Source organism: Lytechinus variegatus, chromosome 16 (assembly GCF_018143015.1).
Source record: "Lytechinus variegatus isolate NC3 chromosome 16, Lvar_3.0, whole genome shotgun sequence".
Classification (NCBI taxonomy): Eukaryota; Metazoa; Echinodermata; class Echinoidea; order Temnopleuroida; family Toxopneustidae; genus Lytechinus; species Lytechinus variegatus.
In genome coordinates, this window is record NC_054755.1 from 28,513,997 (window position 1) to 28,531,949 (window position 17,953).

The 17,953-nt window shown below is 37.8% G+C and overlaps 2 protein-coding genes across 5 annotated transcripts in view; one reads left to right on the forward strand and one right to left on the reverse strand.

The window, feature by feature from the left end:
* Window positions 1-14,101, forward strand: part of LOC121429586 (run domain Beclin-1-interacting and cysteine-rich domain-containing protein-like) — a 45,331-nt gene extending 31,230 nt beyond the window's left edge. For 3 of the 4 annotated variants that reach the window (XM_041626690.1, XM_041626692.1, XM_041626693.1), the window contains 11 exons: window positions 53-249; window positions 1,350-1,418; window positions 5,079-5,152; window positions 6,083-6,147; window positions 6,646-6,884; window positions 7,750-7,811; window positions 8,517-8,519; window positions 10,017-10,170; window positions 11,823-11,913; window positions 13,169-13,244; window positions 13,912-14,101. In XM_041626690.1, coding sequence (XP_041482624.1) covers window positions 53-249; window positions 1,350-1,418; window positions 5,079-5,152; window positions 6,083-6,147; window positions 6,646-6,884; window positions 7,750-7,811; window positions 8,517-8,519; window positions 10,017-10,170; window positions 11,823-11,913; window positions 13,169-13,244; window positions 13,912-13,978 — 1,097 coding nt within the window. In that variant the 3' untranslated portion in view covers window positions 13,979-14,101. The remainder of the gene's footprint in view (window positions 1-52; window positions 250-1,349; window positions 1,419-5,078; window positions 5,153-6,082; window positions 6,148-6,645; window positions 6,885-7,749; window positions 7,812-8,516; window positions 8,520-10,016; window positions 10,171-11,822; window positions 11,914-13,168; window positions 13,245-13,911) is intronic. The other variant, XM_041626691.1, reaches the window with a different exon arrangement.
* LOC121429588 (putative nuclease HARBI1) lies at window positions 1,858-4,748 on the reverse strand. Its single transcript, XM_041626694.1, has 2 exons — window positions 4,000-4,748; window positions 1,858-3,894 (listed from the first exon to the last, which is right to left on the reverse strand). Exons 1-2 carry the CDS (start codon window positions 4,410-4,412, stop codon window positions 2,904-2,906), a joined length of 1,404 nt encoding a protein of 467 aa, XP_041482628.1. The 5' UTR covers window positions 4,413-4,748; the 3' UTR covers window positions 1,858-2,903.
* Window positions 14,102-17,953: the final 3,852 nt, after the last annotated feature.

A 17,953-nucleotide genomic window follows, 5' to 3' on the forward strand; every position in this document is an offset into this window, starting at 1 on the left:
CATTATACAAATGAATATTAACTTTGTAATGTCAATTTCTGTTCAATTTCAGATGCCGATCTGAAGAAAGCGAACAAGATGCACCCCATCGAGACGGTCATACCACTTACTAAGATAGAGCCTTCCTCGTCCCACCAACTCTCTGCGGAATCCATAGCACTTTCCCTCATCAAGAAGTTCTCTTTCCGACAGCTCCCGGCTGCATCGGAATTAGAATGGTTGGTGTCTGAAAAAGATGCCCCTCAACAGGTATGACTGATAGTTTATACTAACTTGGCTGACAAGCAGTTGGTCTTTGTCTTAGATAGTCCAAAGGGTGACAAAACATTTGCTCCTGAACCATTTCGTCGCACGCACCACAAACCGTCCTCTCTGCGCACTTAGAGGTGCGATAGCGCACTGTATCTTTTCCACGAACCGTCCTCTCTGTTACGATATGCACTGTGGCGTGAATAATTAATTTCAAGAAAATATAAAGATACGGGATAAAACCTTAGAAACTGAACTTTTGAACGAAGACACCAGTAAATAATTGGCTCTCCTTGTAGGTGCACTTATTGCTGGTTTTAAAAAAGCTTTCTTTAAATGCGTTTTCTGCAAAACTAACTTTCGCATCGAAGTGCGCAGAGATGACGGTTCGTGGTGCGTGCGACGAATTGCTCCGGGCTTTATTTCATCTTAGATGAAGGGTTAGTGTTGCAATAGGATTATGTTAGGTTCAGGATTAGGTTTTAGGTAGTGTATCGAGTTATATCCAGGGTTGAAGTTGGCCATTCATTTAGTTTGTGGACTTGACAGCGAAGCAATTATCCCCGGAGCGAATGTCAAGGAACCAGTCTACAGTCCTCCACACACCTTACGACTGGTCCACGATCCGATTTTTGAAAAAATCGCTTTTTGCTTTATTATTTTCTGAAAATGTGAATAGAAAGTATCTTTTTATTGGAGGTTCAAATTAAATGTTAGAATACTAATATAACAATTTTAGATGATCGCAAACCTTTATTTTGTAGTAAAGGCCAAGTTGGTTTCAAATCATAGCCAAACGTGTGATTGCAATGAAGTCATCATGACTGGATATTCTATTCTTTATTATTATATTATATTAAGTATGCTAGCATACTGTAGTCACAGATTTTATTCATACGATGATTTGGAACTTAACAAAGTAATATTTTCCATGTCTCAATACTCTCATAAAACTTTCCTTTGATTTCAAAATCGGACCGCAGACCCATTTAGTATGCTATTACATGTAGCTTGGTCTAAAATTGCTATTCTATCTTCTCTACTTCTTGTGTTAATCTGGGTATTCTTTAATTCTAATTTAATATCATTTTATCTTGCAGCTCTTGCCTTTACCCAAGTCAGTTCCCATATCTCCTGATGATGGTGAAAATGCTGACCTCTATAAAAATGTGAGTATGATGTTATCTCATGTACAATGTAGATTTGTAGTAACAGAAATTTTAATAGTAATTAAAGTAATAACAGCACTCATAATAATAAATGATACTATTGATAACAACAACTACAGCAATGATGATAATTATGATGATAACAAAAGTGATAGCTGTAAGTAATCCAGGGTAGCTATTAGCTGAGCTGCTAATGTAGTGTGTCTGTATTTTTTTCATATTTATTGTAATTGAATGATATTAATAATTGGACAATTAATTCTTCAATTCCACTGCTTATTCTTCCTCACGAATTTGTCATTTTGCCCTAGTAAGGAAATACATCAAATAGTTTGAATTAAACAATTTGATTATTATTTCACTCTTCTGTGATTAACCTGATTCATTAAATGGAGGAATATTTCAATATGGTGGTAGTGATTTTTTTACATGATTGCTAATGCCTAGGTCACATAGCCCGGCCGATGAGGTTCCGATGAGCCAGCGATGCGATTTTAGCCGGACACCGGCCGGACTCCCGTGGTCACCGGCCGGCGTTTGGGGCTAAAAACCGCATCGGTGGCAGCTCGGCGAAATTTAACTTCGGAGTTAAAAATTCGACGGGCTCTCACCGAGCTCCCTCATCGCAGCCCCATCCTTACCACATCGGAATACGCATCGGCCGGTGTACGACCGAGTATCGGCCGGTGTCCCGTGCCAGTTTATGTTTATTGCCATATTTATTGTGTATGTGGTAACATCCAAGGTATGAAAACTAAAGTTCTGTCGTTGTCTATTGTTTTTATCTTTTTAACATCTTAGAGCAATAAACTGAGAACTCAAAAGGTAAAACAAAGTTAATTTAGAAGGAAAGAAAATGTCATTTAGAAGGTTTTATAGAACACACCATAAAAATTGGTTAATTTTAACAAAGTTGCATAGATCAAAAGTTAAACAGTACTCAAGTAAAAATTAATATTTCGTAAGACTTTATCTGATATGTAAACAATGGAGATCCTTCCTCATTATGAAAAAACACATACTTTTTAAAAGGTGAAAACATATTAATGGGCAATCATTTGAAGCCTATTACAAAATTACAAAGCTAATCATATTGGTTGATACAAGTGTTTTTCTTTATGAAAGGTTAGTTTTTAAAGGTGAAAGAAAAGATACAATGACGATTATTCTTTGATTAAAAATAATTCAATCACAATGAATGTGTTGCTGTTGTATTATTTACACACATCTCATCTTATTCATACTGGTGTATTTTAATATTGATTTATTCTTTCAAACAGGTTTGATTTCTTTTGGCATTTATTACTAGTGTTCAAATTAAAAAGAGCAAAGGCAATGTTTTAAGATTACCCAATAACAGATTTATTTGCAAACAACATACTGAATAATGGAAAGTATAACACATCAAAAATGCGTTAAGTCCTGAGAAGAATAATGGAATGTCTGTGGCTGCATCCGGTATACTGTAACAATATTAGACACAAGTTACTGCTGGTTTATTGCCACATCTTGCCATGGCACACTCCCGGCAGGACTGCAAAAGTAATTCTTGAGGTATGCGCGCAGTTCTTTGCCTGGTCGGGTCAATCTTGGCCCGTGCCCTGCTGCTTGCACATCTTCGAGCACGGCTTGGTCTCGCCATGCACCCGCGATGATCTGACCCTGCTCATCTTCCCGGTCGAGGTCAGCATTCTGAAGGTTGGGGTAACGAGTCCTCATGAGGTTGTGAAGGGTCATGCAGGCCTTGACGATCTTGGTAACTTTCGACGGTCTCAATCCCAGGGTTGTTAGCAGACATCTGAAGCGATTGGCGAATATACCAAACGCGTTTTCAACCACACGGCGTGCCCTGGAACACCGGTAGTTGTAGATCCGCTCGTCCCGTTTCAGGTGCCGATGAGGGTAAGGCTTCATCATGTATGGCCGTAGGGGGAAGGCGTCGTCTCCGACCATGTAGTAGGGTGTGTCCTGGTCGTCATTTGGTAGGGGATCCGGCTGGGGTAGTCCGATCGTTCCCTCACGCAGACCTGGCTCCAGTCGCGACCGGTTAAAGATGCCGGCGTCGGAATACGACCCTGGTGACCCCACATCCGCCCAGATGAACTTGTAGTCAGAGTTTACCACTGCAAGCATGACGATGGAAAAGAAGCCTTTGTAGTTGTAGTAAAGTGAGCCGCTCTTGGGGGGCTTCTTGATGGCGACATGTTTCCCATCGATCGCGCCACAACAGTGGGGAAAGTTCCATCTGTCTCCGAATCCCTCGGCTACCGGGCGCCACTCATCTTCTGTCTGGGGAGTGGCCCACATCTCGTCCTCGTATTCGTCGTAGATGGCCTGACAGACCTCGGGGACGAACAGAGAGATGGTGTTGTGTGGGACACGAAACGCGAACGCCAGATCATGATAGCTGCTTCCGGTCGCCAAGAACCTCAAGGTGATCGCCAGCTTCAGCCCAGGATCCAAGGGGGTTCGATGCCTGCAACAGAAGAGGGTGAAATATGAATAAAATCAAACTAGAATAAATATGGATGGAAGACATTTCAGCACAATTTGACAGTAGGTTCATAAAGTGTAAACTTACGTTGTGGTCTTGGCAATGCGGGGGCCAACTCGGTCAAGCAACTCATAGAACATCTGTGGCACCATGCGGAGGTAGGATTTGAAGTCGGCAGCGTGCTCGGCCTCGAGTTCCCTCATGAGCGTCTCATACTGGCCGAAACGAGGTCTGCGTAGGATCCACTCGCGCACCCACCAACGTCTTATTCTTCTGCCGGCCCTCTGTCGCTCCCTCTCGGCTTCTTCGAGCAGTGCTGCCAGGACCAAGTTGTACTGGAACCTCGCCTGAGCTAGCTCGTGTTCTAACAACGCCATTCGTAGTCTTCTCGGTGCAGCCATAGTGATGAACTGACCATTCCAGGTAGGGTGGACATATATATACAGGTATGGAATAGCTGACCATCGGCCCCCCAAGTCCGAGGTACACCGGCCGAACATCGGCCGGGCAGTGTTCGAAGCCCGTTAACAACCCGGCCGGTGATCGCACGGTGTCCTTTAACCTGCTCGGGTACCGGCCGTATACCCCCCGATGTCCGGCCGACCATCGGCCGGACATCGGCCGGTAGTTGCTGCCACATCGGCCGAAAAAAATCTCCACTTTTGAGACAGACTCCGGACGGTCATCGGCCGGTGTTTGGTCGGTCGCCTGTAGATTTCCGGACGGAGCCCGGTCACGTCACCGAGCTATGCCACCGATGAGGGGAGCTCGGCGACACCTCAAAAATCCACCGAGCTCCACCGATGCCGGACACCGGCCGGGCTATGTGACCTAGGCTTTAGAAAGCATGAATGCTTGTAAGCAAGCAACCAGAGGACTGACAGCTTAATGTCCTCTTCGAGGGACCTGGTAATGAGGATCTAAATGCCTTAACAAAGAGCAGTAGCGCACCAAGTGGGAATTGAACCGGGTCACCAGAATCCAAAACCCCCGCTCTACCGACTGAGCTATCGTGCCTCCTCGTGATATTCAAAGCGTTGTCTACATGTATTTCTTAGATTGATAGCTTTGGATAGATGACGTTGTGTATACTGCAATACTTATGAAACAGTTCTGAGTGTATGTTGCCTAATGCTTCTTTCTGTGTTTTTATGATTTTCACATAGATGCGTCTCCGTGGAAACCTTGAGTGGGCCCCTCCTCGACCTCAAATAGTGTTCAGTATTCACCCTCCTCCAAAGTAAGTATATAGAATCATTCAATACTATTAATTATCACCCGTATCAGACATCTGAGCTGGTCATTTACAAAACCGTATTGCCCTACATTTTCTCAATATCGGGAAGGGTAGGTATATTGTTTGTATTTTCCTCGGTCTCAATGTGCGTATTTACTTTGCATGCAGAGACGACGCAAAATATACCTTTGTATTTTCCCTGGTCTCACATCCGGGCATTTGTGGATGCGTATAAAGAGATACGCTTCATAAGGATCCGCGCGCCAACAATATACGTCATAATAAAGACAACGCTGGATCCGAGCGCTTGCAAGTACGTCATAATGGTAAAGTGCAGAGCCTAGACCGACATTAACATGACACAATAGAACTCTATTTTTAAAAGAAATATCCCCATTATCATGATTTTTGCTCTAGATATCTGATTTAGATGATAATAAAAATATTGACTGGCTCTTCTTTCGGGGAACATCAAATATATTGCCCTTAAAAGACCCATATTGCCCTCGTCTAAAGACTCGGGCCAATATGATTCTTTTGCTGGCAATATATTTGATGTTCCCCTCAAGGCCAGTCAATATTATATAAATATTCCACATTTATATCATACCTCATACATTGGATTACATGTGTCTTTAAGCAGTTCACGTATAATTATTATCAACCCGGTCATCTGAACAGGGGAATAAATAATGTGAGCTTTGAAATTCCTTTTGTGATATTTAGGAATAATGTCCTCAAAAGATGGTCAACTTTAACTGCTTTAACGTAGGTGCCATATCAGTGTCAAATGTGTGACCTTCCGTATAGCTCCATGTATATCAAGCAGACACCATGACCACAGAAAAAATAATACATGTATTCAGTGGTCAACATGTTCAATTTTGCGCTCTTTTAAGATTGATTAATACGTTCTCATTCTTTTCCTTCCAGACGGAAACAGCTCATTGCCAAGCAGAATTTCCGCTGTGCCGGTTGCGGAATGAAGGCAGAAAGGGGTAAGACCTTCCATTCTTTTTCCTTGTCATCACATTGAATGGTTGTATGAATTAAAGATGATGGTGTAACTGGCTTTCCATAGTCATGCACAAACTCAGCAATTACATCCTAATGTCTGAAGGGAGTTTTCACTCCACGACGTACCAAGGGTTCAAGAACATATGTATATGAATTGAAAGTGCCCATCAAAATAAAAGAACAGCTGGGAGGTCTTTGTCGAAAGTTGGTGAAATGGAATTAGCATTCTCATCCTAAGTTTTAAAGCTGATGAAAAATTGCAAATATGTCATTCGTACAGAATCAAGGATGAAACTGCCGTTTTGATTCACCAATTTTTGACAAAGACTTCTTGGTTGTTCTTCGTCATTAATTTTTGACAATACATTTTCTGTTCTTGAACCTTCCATAAGTCTTGGAGTAAAAACTACCATAAAAAAAAGAAAATACAAGAAATTGTGGAAAACCATTTCTCCATCATCGTCTTTCATCCCTATCAGGTTTCCTGAAGCGCTTGCGGTACTGCGAGTACCTGGGAAAGTACTTCTGCCAGTGCTGCCACACCAACGCATCCTCCCCCATCCCTAGTCGAATCCTCAGGAAGTGGGATTTCAGTCGTTACCCGGTGTCCAACTTCTCGCAAGAGCTCCTGTCCAAGATCCAGACTGATCCGGTCTTCAATGTGGTAGACGTCAACCCGATTCTCTACAGGAAAGTCAAGCAAATGCAGGCTGTCAAGGTTAGTCATGTCCGGATACAAATAGGGAGATTTTGCTCCGTGACGCAAGACATATTCAAGAATACAGTAGATACCTTGAAAATGCCTGTCAAATGACAAAGAACAGCTGGGAGGTCTTTGTCGGTAATTACTGAACCGGAACAGCAGTTTCATCGGAGATGACGAAAAAGTGCAACTATGACTTTTGTCCAGAGTTAAGAAGGAAACTGTGCTTTGATCCACAAATTTTCAACAAAGACTTCTTGATTGCTCTTTGTCATGTAGGGCAGTTGGCAATATATTTGTCTCTGTTCTGGAACCTGTCGTATGTTGCGGAACGAAAACTCCCCATATGCCAAACATATGTTTGGCATATGTTTATTATCTCCAAGAACCAGGGTGATTATATCTTCAATTTAGTAGACAAGTTCCATTCTTCTATAAGAAATTCACGCATGCTTGTATGCAGGCTGTCGGGATAAATCCTACTCTTCTAAAAGAAAAAATGCAGAGTTTATGGAAATATTCGCTTTCAGGCATCATATGAGGAAAAGGTTGTCCAAAATCCAGGCTGATTTGGTCTTTCATGTGGTTAACATGAACCTGACCCTCTACAGGAAAGTCAAGTAAATGCAAGTTATTAAGGTTAATCCTGCCCTTATAGAAATAAAGAGTTCAGGAAAATATAAAAAAAAATATCATTATGGTTGAAGTTAAGCTTTCATGGAAAGTGCTCTCAATATGTTTTTAAAGAACATTATTATATGAAAAAGATTGATATAAATGCAGTTACGTCTTCTTTAAATGATAATTCTATATACATATACATGCAGATAGGTATTGAATAATGAATATGCTATCCTACCTTATTTATATTAATACACAGGATTTGCGAACACAATTATTCTTCCTGAAAGATTTCCTGAAGACGTGTAGACTGTGCGACAGGTGAGTGATTTCACCGCGTCTTATGTTAATTAAGATAACATTTTCTTAACCATTTGGGAATGTGATGATGGTGAAGATCTGAACCACAAGGGTGTGTCGTGTAATTCAATTCTCCATTCTTGTGCAGTTGTATTATGGTTGTACATTATGCTACATTTATTGAGCATTCCTTCTAATAAAGTCATTGCACATTTTCGACAATAAAATTGAATATTCACCTTGTTTATGCGAGAGGTTTTTATTGGATCATGCAGTCTGTATTTTTCCCCCACTAGAATGGTTTCTGCTAAACTTAACAAGTTCATGCCGTAAAATTTGCCAAGTTTAACAACATGTGTAAAGTACACTATCAAATATCCTAGTTTATCTGTGAAGATTGAGTGCTAATCGTTTATGTTTAAAATACATTTCTGATTTTATTTTTTAGTGAAAGGGTATACATGGAAATGGCTATGATATGTGTATGAATGGGTATGCATTATTGGGTATATGTATTAATGGGCATGGGTTCAGCCTATTTTTTATTCAAATACAATGAAAAAATTTGTTACATCATCCTCTAAAAAAAAATTATGGTATGAAAGACACCCATCTACCATTTTTTTTTGTCTGTTGGTTCAATTTCATTTTGTATTTGACTTATCTATCCATTGAGTTAACAGTTTTCAATCCCAATTTTATCACATGAATTTTGGACTTGTTCAGAAGGTGAGATGCTATGCTTGTACACTGTCTCTATAGAATGATATACATATATATGTCTACTATGCTTGTTATTCATGTGATGTTAGTGTGCTCATGCATGTATATATTGTTAAATTCCAAATGGTTTGAGGAAATAGGTGTTTTTCATGTATCAAGAAAAAACAAAATAAAAACAACCAAAAACAAGAAGATATTGTATTACAGCAAAACGTACCCCAAAATCTTCTACTCTCAGTGATAATTTGATATATTAGATGAAAGTGCCCCCCCCCCCAGTTCTATTTTGCGAAGATAATTAAACATCAAATCATAATCATGGACAATTTTTAAAATTATTTCCAATATCTTTTTTAGATTTGTTTCAAGGGAAAACTTTGTTTTAAATTTTCTGGGTTTTTTAAAGGAAATTGAAAATTTAAAAAAGATTGTTCTCTCTGTTTGAAACTATTTTTATCGATTCTGTTTCTATTAGCTACATTTAAATTTCCTCGAACCCCAGAAAATGACCACATGTGTCTTTAGATGTATTTAATAATAGCAACATATCTTGGTTATTACTGTAATTGTGGTGCATTTATTATTTCTCGGTGTTCTGTTACAGCACTAATGTCCTTAATCAAGACACTACATGTAGCTTTCACATATGAGTTATTTTTTGTTATTATGATTATTATCATTTATTCAAGCTGTGTGTTGGAATCCAGTTAAACAAATGAATGGTTGTGATTAATCTTTGTTTTTCGTAGAAAGTGTGGATATGAAATTCTTGTCTGCTTGATTAAAATGGTGAAAGCGTCATTAGATTTATCGTTTATTAAATTGCCATGAGCATAATATTCAAACCAGATTTATATAGCAGCCATTGGTCAAGGGTTCCATAAAAACAGTTTATCATTGGAATATGTGCAGAACAAGTCATGTCCTAGCAAAAAAAAAAATATTTAGGCAAGCCTCCCTACATGTATTGAATGAATTATTGCCTTTTAGGGGCACTCATGAAATGAAGGGTTTGGTATTTTGTAATCTTATAATTTGTACTTGTTAAACTGTATAGATTCTGTTTACGTGTATCTTGCATTATGCATGATGTGTACTCTTGACTTTTTTTTTTATTTTGTGTGAAAGTTCGATATCAGTTCTTTTGATAGAGATCATTAGAATTTAGAAATGATGTGACAAAACATATAGCTTAGCCAAGATCTTGGAGGGATATGTATGATTTTTAAAAATAGGCCTACCTAATATCATTTTTATCATTTTGATTACAAATAACTTTGCCTAAAGTCAATTTCATTAGAAACACTGAAAACTGTTCGCGTTAGAAGAAGCTTCGACTAGTAGATTTTTCAACTTCGAAATGGTATATAACACAAATATGCATACTCTGGTTTAAAAAAAAATCTTTGACTTGGGCGAGTATTTGACTTTTGGAGGGGCTGATGTATACCAGGCTACCTGAATTATGTAACAAAAATTTCCTGTTTTATTTTTATTTTTCAGTTTGAAAGCATCATACGACAGTCAGCCCGGCCACTGGATGGGCCAGCCTGACCTCTACTCGTTAAGTGACCTTATCAACGTACGCAGCGGGGAGATGGAGAAAGCCCTCGCTCAACTGGTCCTCGATGGTGTTACTCATGTTAGCCAGTGTCAGGTAATGAATAATGATAATAATAATCAGGGGTGTGAAAGTTCAGATTTTAATCGGATTTCAGATTTTTTTTAATTTTGATTTTCAGCTTATTTTTGGCTTTCCTCTACAAAAAGTGTGGGAGTTCTTTCTATTTCAGACTTTTTTCAACACTCTTCAGCCTCTTTTTCAGATCTTTTTATTTGTGACCACTCACACCCCTGAATAATAGGCATTTGTTATTGTATAGCACCCTCTATTGAGATATCTATTCATAGGTGCAGTATTGTTATTTCACTGGCCTTAGCTCCAAATGCAGTTTCCAGTGTTTGGTGCATTTACGGAATGAATGTAGTTTTCCACTGAATCATATACCTCGGTCACATTTTCCCTAAGGCGGCCGTACGGCGAGTCGAAAACAGCCGTTTTATTCATTTTTATTCAAATCACCAATTATGTTGCGTGTACACAAAAATGTTGAAATGGCTGTTTCCGACTTGCCGTACGGCCGTCGTAGAGCAAATTTGACAGAGGTTATTAGTTTCGTAAATATGGAACTGACTGAATAAATGTTTGTGGCAGTTTCATAATGTACATTTAATGGTATAGTTAAGTAAGTCTGTAAGCACACACTCAAATTTGACACTTTAACCAATTATACCATGTCTGGGGTGTAGACTAGACTCCAAACTCTGTGTCAAATAAGAGGCAGCCACTGTACAAAGTAAATCTGGGCCCCGTCTTACAAAGAGTTGCGATTGATCCAATCAATCATAACTATGGAAATCTATCAGTGTCATGAATTTTTATACAGGAAATTTGCACAGTGTCCATTGTAAACAAAGAGAAGCACAGTGAATTTTAAAGAAAACAATTAATACATGAATATACATCATAGCTAAAAATATTTTGAACAAGCATGCATAATAGATGTTGACGTTGCTGGCCGTCCATAGTTGCGATTGATCAGATCAATTGTAAATCTTTGTAAGACGGGGCCCTGGTCTCACTACTTCAGACTCTGCATTATTCACTATGCGAATTGTGAATCCCAAAGGTCTGACTTGCGGACTATTGCCAAGTTGTTCTATGAGTAGTGGTTTCATATAGAGAGTGACAGATGACCGACCAGGTGGGTGTTTCATAAAGCTGTTCGTAAGTTAAGAGCGACTTTAAGAACCACTGGTGATCCTTTCTTTTGGTAAATTGTATACACCATTGGCGATGGTTTAGCGCGTAAGAAAGGTTCACCAGTCGTTCTTAAAGTCGCTCTTAACTTACGAACAGCTTTATGAAACGGCCCCCAGCCCTGTACCACATGCACACAGTTACATGTCAGAAAGTACCTTTATGCATTTAGAATTTCATAACCTACTCCCAAAGGAAATTTCTTAGTATAGATGACAAAGAAAAGCACAAACACTTCTGTTACATTTTTTTCTTCTAGTTTCAGTTGAAAAAATAATTGTAAATGGGCTCCTAACTTCTTTTTCTCTGCTATTTAATATTCAAGTTTCCTCCTGAAATTAATATCAAAAGCAAAGGCATCAATATTTGCCAGTATTTTTTTTTTATATTTACTCTCTTTAGCTGATGTGGCGGAGATCATTCAGATAGCCATATAAAGGGAATTTTAATTTGCATGCGTCTTTTATTATTAAAATTGTCTATTTCAGCTGTGTCAAGCCAAGGGCTTTGTTTGTGAATTGTGCAATAAAGATGAGATTATCTTTCCATTCCAACTCAACTCTACTTTCCAGTGTTTAGGTAAGTGTGAATGTATTTGCTGCAAACAATTATTTCATGAGAATGTCTTTAAGATCAAGGTGAAACTTCACATATCATCATAGATCTACTGTATATGTGGTACATTAACATATTACCTTGCGAAATCATGAAATCTTAGCTGAAAACCGAAAGCTCTGAAGTTCACTGGCACAGAAACGTATATGTGGGACAGTGTATAAAATTTCTTCAAAAAGACTTGACCTTTATGGAATGCTGTGCTCATTTTGCTCAGTTGTCAGCAATTGCGCATTTTCTTGAAGAGCCATTGAGCACATACTTTTATTTATACACACAAATGCTTTGGTGGTCATTTTATTATTTTCTGTTCAAACTCATTTTGAGACCATTACCACAGCTTCTATATACCTTTTACATTAACCTAATTCGTGAAATCACTAATCTAAGGTGAAAAAAATGACCACACTGAAGATCGCCAACACAGATAAGCACATGTTGGACAGTGTATTATAATTGCTTGGAAAAAGACCCAACATATGGCTAGCATGCCATGCTTGTTTTGTCAATTTCTCAGTCATTAAACATTTTTTTACTAGAATCATGTGGCAAATATTTTTTAATCATACATATAACAATTTTGTGGTAACTTAATTGGATTCCGTTTAAATTAAACTTTAGATTGTTACCTCAACTGACATTTATCTTTGAAAAATACATATTTTTTAATCCCATCGCTTAGTTGAACTTGTACAAAGGCAATGAAAACCATCTTAGTTTTAGAATATTTAACACCTCTTTCATGAATTGTCCAATTTTAGACATTTACTTTTAAAGATGAGATGCATTAGTGGGAGGGTTGGTGCTTTGGATAATTTACTATTTTGTTTCTCATTCATTCTGTAAACAACCAAAGCTGCAAACATATGAATATTTCTAATTGAATCTTAGTTCGTCCATTCGTTCATTCATTCATTCATTCATATGCATTTATTTCGGTCATATATTAAAAACATTTACAGAACATATTGGAATATACAAGAAATAGAAATAATTTATGGAACGAGGAGACAGCTTAGAAGGCAGAGAAGCCTTATTGGTGCTGCCACCAATAGAACAAAACACAAATTATACCAAAAAAAAGAAAATTACAATATACTACACCTAAAAATCTAAATACGTAACATAAACAAAGTAACAATAAAGTTGTAGTTGTCAATTAAATATTTTTAAAATAGTTTTCATGTTCGTCATTGTTATGTTATGTTATTTTTTTCAGAATGCTGGGCCTGTTATCATACGGTATGTTTCCTGAAAGAAAGCAAGTGCCCCAAGTGTGAACGCATCCTAGCTAGGTAATGCCAGCTTTTTTTCAGTAGATATACCTTGCTGTAAATATGCAATATTTTGATGTGTATGGAGGGTTTTGCACATTTCCCCCAGCATGGTGAATGCACAAAAACAAATATATGATAAGAGATTTTATGTATTTTGAATACATGTTGTAACTGTCTATGATAATTAGTAATAGTCCAGTTTAGGAGGAAACAATACATGTACATCACTGTCAAAATCATGTTGCTAAGATATTCAATTCGTTTATTTTCAATTCCAATAAAAAAATATATACAGATAAATGCAATGATATATATTGTATGCTTATGTCTCTGTTTATTAGAGGAGAGATTCAATGAAATGCTGAAATTAGATCATTACAATTTCCTATACTTAAACCAGATACATGTATATACAAAAAATAATAAACAATATAATGAGTTCATCCAGAGTTCCTGTGTTGTATTACAGATTATCGTCATGTAGTCATTGAAACCAGCCCCCTTTCATTTTAAAACTTTTTTATTGGTATTTTTATACTATCACCCATGTGTTTATCCTTTTTTCCAAGACCTACATGTATAATGAGAATTCATTATATCAGAATAGAGTGAAAAATCACTTTATATCAAGCTTGGTTTTCTTGAAGTCTAATATGTGTTCATTTGTCCTTTTTCTTCTCATTAGACGTGGTGTAAGTGCAGTGAAGACGGAAACAAGCGATGAAGATACGCCGAGTTCATCCTCCAGCTAACAGTGACTCTAATGATGTTTATCCATCTCACCTCCAATACCCATGGCGGGAATTCATCTTAGTGACATAACTCATACCTTAGACTATATCAACACCCAGGGGGACTAGGGCCCCGTCTTACCTATGGATGCTTCTGAACGCAGTCTAAGACTCTACATTCAGTTCCAAATTCTGTCTCCTTTTTAGGTTGGCCGGGTCATGTCCTGATGGGTCAGCATCAAACTTGAACTTCACAGGTTCAGATCTCCAATACTTATCCAATCCATTCTCGAAGCTGTGGACACTGGGTGCATTTACTAATTCATTACTTAGGCTATTCCAAGGTTTCCTCATTCTTATGTAAAAGGAATTCTTACGTTTCTCAGTTACTTACCTCGGAATGTACAATTTTTTATCATGACCCCTGGTAGGCCCCTGCACCTGTCCTAAATCTGGCACTACTTCCTGGTCATACCTGTGAAATAACTTGTATGTTTCGATCATGACTACTCGCGCACGGCGATAAGCTAATGTAGGAAGTTTTAGTTGAATAAATCTTTGTTCATATGGGAGGTTCTTAACCTCAGGTACCAACTTAGTGGCCCTTCTTTGTACATTTTCTATTGCTTGAATATGTTTCTTTAAGTATGGACTCCATACTGCATGAGCATACTCCAAATGAGGTCTGATCAATGCTTTGTATAGTCTTACACAGAGTTACGATTGATCCAATCGATCGTAACTCTATGGAAATCCATCAGTGTCATAATTTTTTTTACAGGAAATTTGCAAAATGTCCTGTGTAAACAAAGGAGAACACACCAAATTGTCAAGAAATCAATGAATTTATGGATATACATTCATATCTTGAAATTTCTTTGAACAAACATGCATTTTATATGTTGACTTTGCTTGCTTTTCGTTGCATTTAATCGGATCAATCGCAACTCTTTGTAAGATGGCCCCAGATTTGCATAGTTAAAATGTAGGGCGCTTCAAGGTCAGATCAGTGGCATAATGAGCCAAACAATGTTCAGAAGGCTAAACATGGCACATGGAGCAAAATTTCTAAAACCTTTTTAACCCTCAAACTACCTTTCCCTTAGATATACATGTATTTAAGATGAGATTGCATTGTATGATAAGAAGGCATATGTGATAAAGACCAATCTGAGAGTGTTTCACAAGAGTTAACCCTATCTAGGCCGGGGGGGGGGGGCTCCGAGGCCCCCCTCAACGATTTGCGCAATATTTTCGCTGCGTTGCTCGCTGGCTTTTTACTTTCAAGTCTTGCGCAACTTTTGAGACCAATTTTGCATCACCCGGGTATGTGGTTCTGAAATTACACAACATTATGAAAGTGCATGTCACACCAAAAATTGCTCAAAAACGTGATTTTGTGTACATAATCAATGCGATTGTGTTTTCAACCAAAACTCATAAATGTATGATTATTTTTAGTTTTGCTGGTCTTAATGTGTTAATTTTATGCTTTGTATGATGTCAGAAGAGTCCCTAACAAATTTCATTGAAAAAACAATGAAAAACAAAAGGTCAAAAAACAAAGAAATACATTAGAAATTGCAAAAAACAATATAATACATAAGAAAATGATTTGATATCGCAATTTTGTTCATGGACACTTGCTAAGAACACCACAAAGAGTTTCTGTGCCAAATATTAGAACATTTGGAGCTTTATTTAGGGAGTTAGAGGAAAAAAGTATGATTTTGCATACTAATTATGCATAAATTAGCATAATCACTTAATAGCGATTCAAATGAAATATATTACCATACAATTCTGTAGATTATGTCCCAGACAACCTGTGTGCCAATTTTCAGTGCGATCGGGCTGTCGACGGCCGAGATCTCAAGGGGGGGCCTGAGAGGCCCCGCTCCCCCCCCCTCGGCCATATGAATGCCAAAAATACCCCAGCCTAGATAGGGTTAACATGCAATCTTGATTGCTTTTGATTAATACGCAGTAGCACATCTTCTCTTCTTAGCATGATCTGACCAGTGCTGCGATGCCTTTTATACTGGGAATTTAAATGCAACTAAAGGTCAGACTTTAATCTTTGTGAAACACCCCCAGTTCTCTATTATGTAGGTATTCAATATTGTGAAACTTTCCATTTCTATAGTGGAAGAAAGGAACAAGTGCCCACTTTTTTATTGAATGCTGAACTGAGTTTTCAACTTTAACCAGAGGTTTGTTGTGGTAAAATGTTTCATGCAACCTCCCATAATTTTTCAGTAGTACCCATCTTTAATTTACTCTGGTAAACATCTCTGATGAATTAAACTGCCATTCCAAAACATTTTTATCATCCTCTCTCTTGGTGCTTATAATCAGTCATACAGTATATATTGAATATCAATTTATGTGAAATTATTTCCAGATATTGTTGACCCTCTGTTGTATACAACCCTCCCCCCCCCCATGAAATCTAAAGAATATGGTGAAGACTATTGACTCTTTGTTATTGCATTATGTCATCTACACTATACCAACATCTATATTGTATTAAGTTTATCTATTAAATATAACGCTTTGCAAACTTCTGATAAGACAATCAGTATGGAATTTAATTGATTCCCCCTTTTTTTTGTTGATATAATCAGCTTTATTCTTATTTTTAAAATTTTTTTATGACACAAGTCGTTTTGACCACTGGAATTACACTGTTATATAAAGCAGAAACTTATTGTTTGGGAAAAACATTGAAATTATGATTAGGATTATTTTTTGAAATATTTATTTACATCACACTTAGGGGTAGTTGCATCAGCTTTGTATCGAAGCAGACCCAACAAAACCATAATGTAATTTCATTTTCAGCCAATCATAAGCCAGTATTTTAGACTATATTTGTGTTTGTTTTGAAGGCGTGTTCAAACAAAAAGTTTCATGCAACAAGTCACTGTTTATAAAAAAGTTCTCACCTATGCCCACATACATGTAAATGTACATGTATGGAAAAAAGCAATTCATACTTATGTATAATGTTTATGTTGAAAAATACTGGTACACGTGTATGTGTATATGTCATGTATCGATGTTTTCACTCTTGAGCCACACTGAACATAAAATATGTGAACTAAATATATATATATTTTGATTCATTCCAGAGATTTATATATTTGTGAAATGAGAAAATGATATTAAAAGTCGTCTTGTTTCTACATGTTGTGAAAGCTGAAATATATTAAAAGGGATGTGCAAATAATAGCCATATATGCTCCGTGCCTCTCGGTGGCATGAAGACTTCTAGGAGATTGAGAAAGCCCTCTTTCATTTGTTAGGTAATGATTACCATATCATTCTAGTAACTCTAATAATCATATAATATGAAGTATTAATAATGAGCACGGTTTATATATTTGCCTGTTTAAAGGCACAGTATAAATGACTCCACATAAGATCGACCTTCTGCTGGGTACCGGGTACCAATGCACCTCACCTGGGTTGAGTGCAGCACATTGTGGATGAATTTCTTGTTTGATGAAGGGTAACTTGGCTGGGACTTGAACCGTTGACCCTCTGACTAAAAGACGAGTGAGACCACCAGCTTACGGTGCCTCCTTGCTTGCACTGGTCAGGTGGGTGTTTCATGAAGCTGTTCGTAATTACAAGCAATGTACAAATGACTGATAACCCTTTCTTCGGAACTACATGAACACCAATGAAAATATGGTGTGTATCATGGAAAGTGTGGAGCATTGTGGCTGAGTGGATTAGTCTTTTGACTTTGAAACAGAGGGTCGTGGGTTCGAATCCCAGCCGTAGCGTAATTTTCTTCAGCAAGAAATTTATCCACATTTTGCTGCACTCAACCCAGGTGAGGTGAATGGGTACCTGGTGGAATTTATTCCTTGAATACATGAGCGCATGAAAGGCAGCTCGAGCTAAAGCCGGGGTAATAATAATAATGATAACAACACGCCTCGGAATAGAATATTTCTAGATAGATGGCACTATATAAATGCCTAT

Excerpts from the sequence above, each read along its gene's own strand:
- LOC121429588 (XM_041626694.1), bottom strand. The coding sequence starts at position 4,412 with ATGTTCGGCCGGTGTACCTCGGACTTGGGGGGCCGATGGTCAGCTATT. Across the intron at positions 3,895-3,999 it reads CGCATTGCCAAGACCACAAC|GCATCGAACCCCCTTGGATC; the intron begins GTAAGTTTACAC and ends CTTCTGTTGCAG.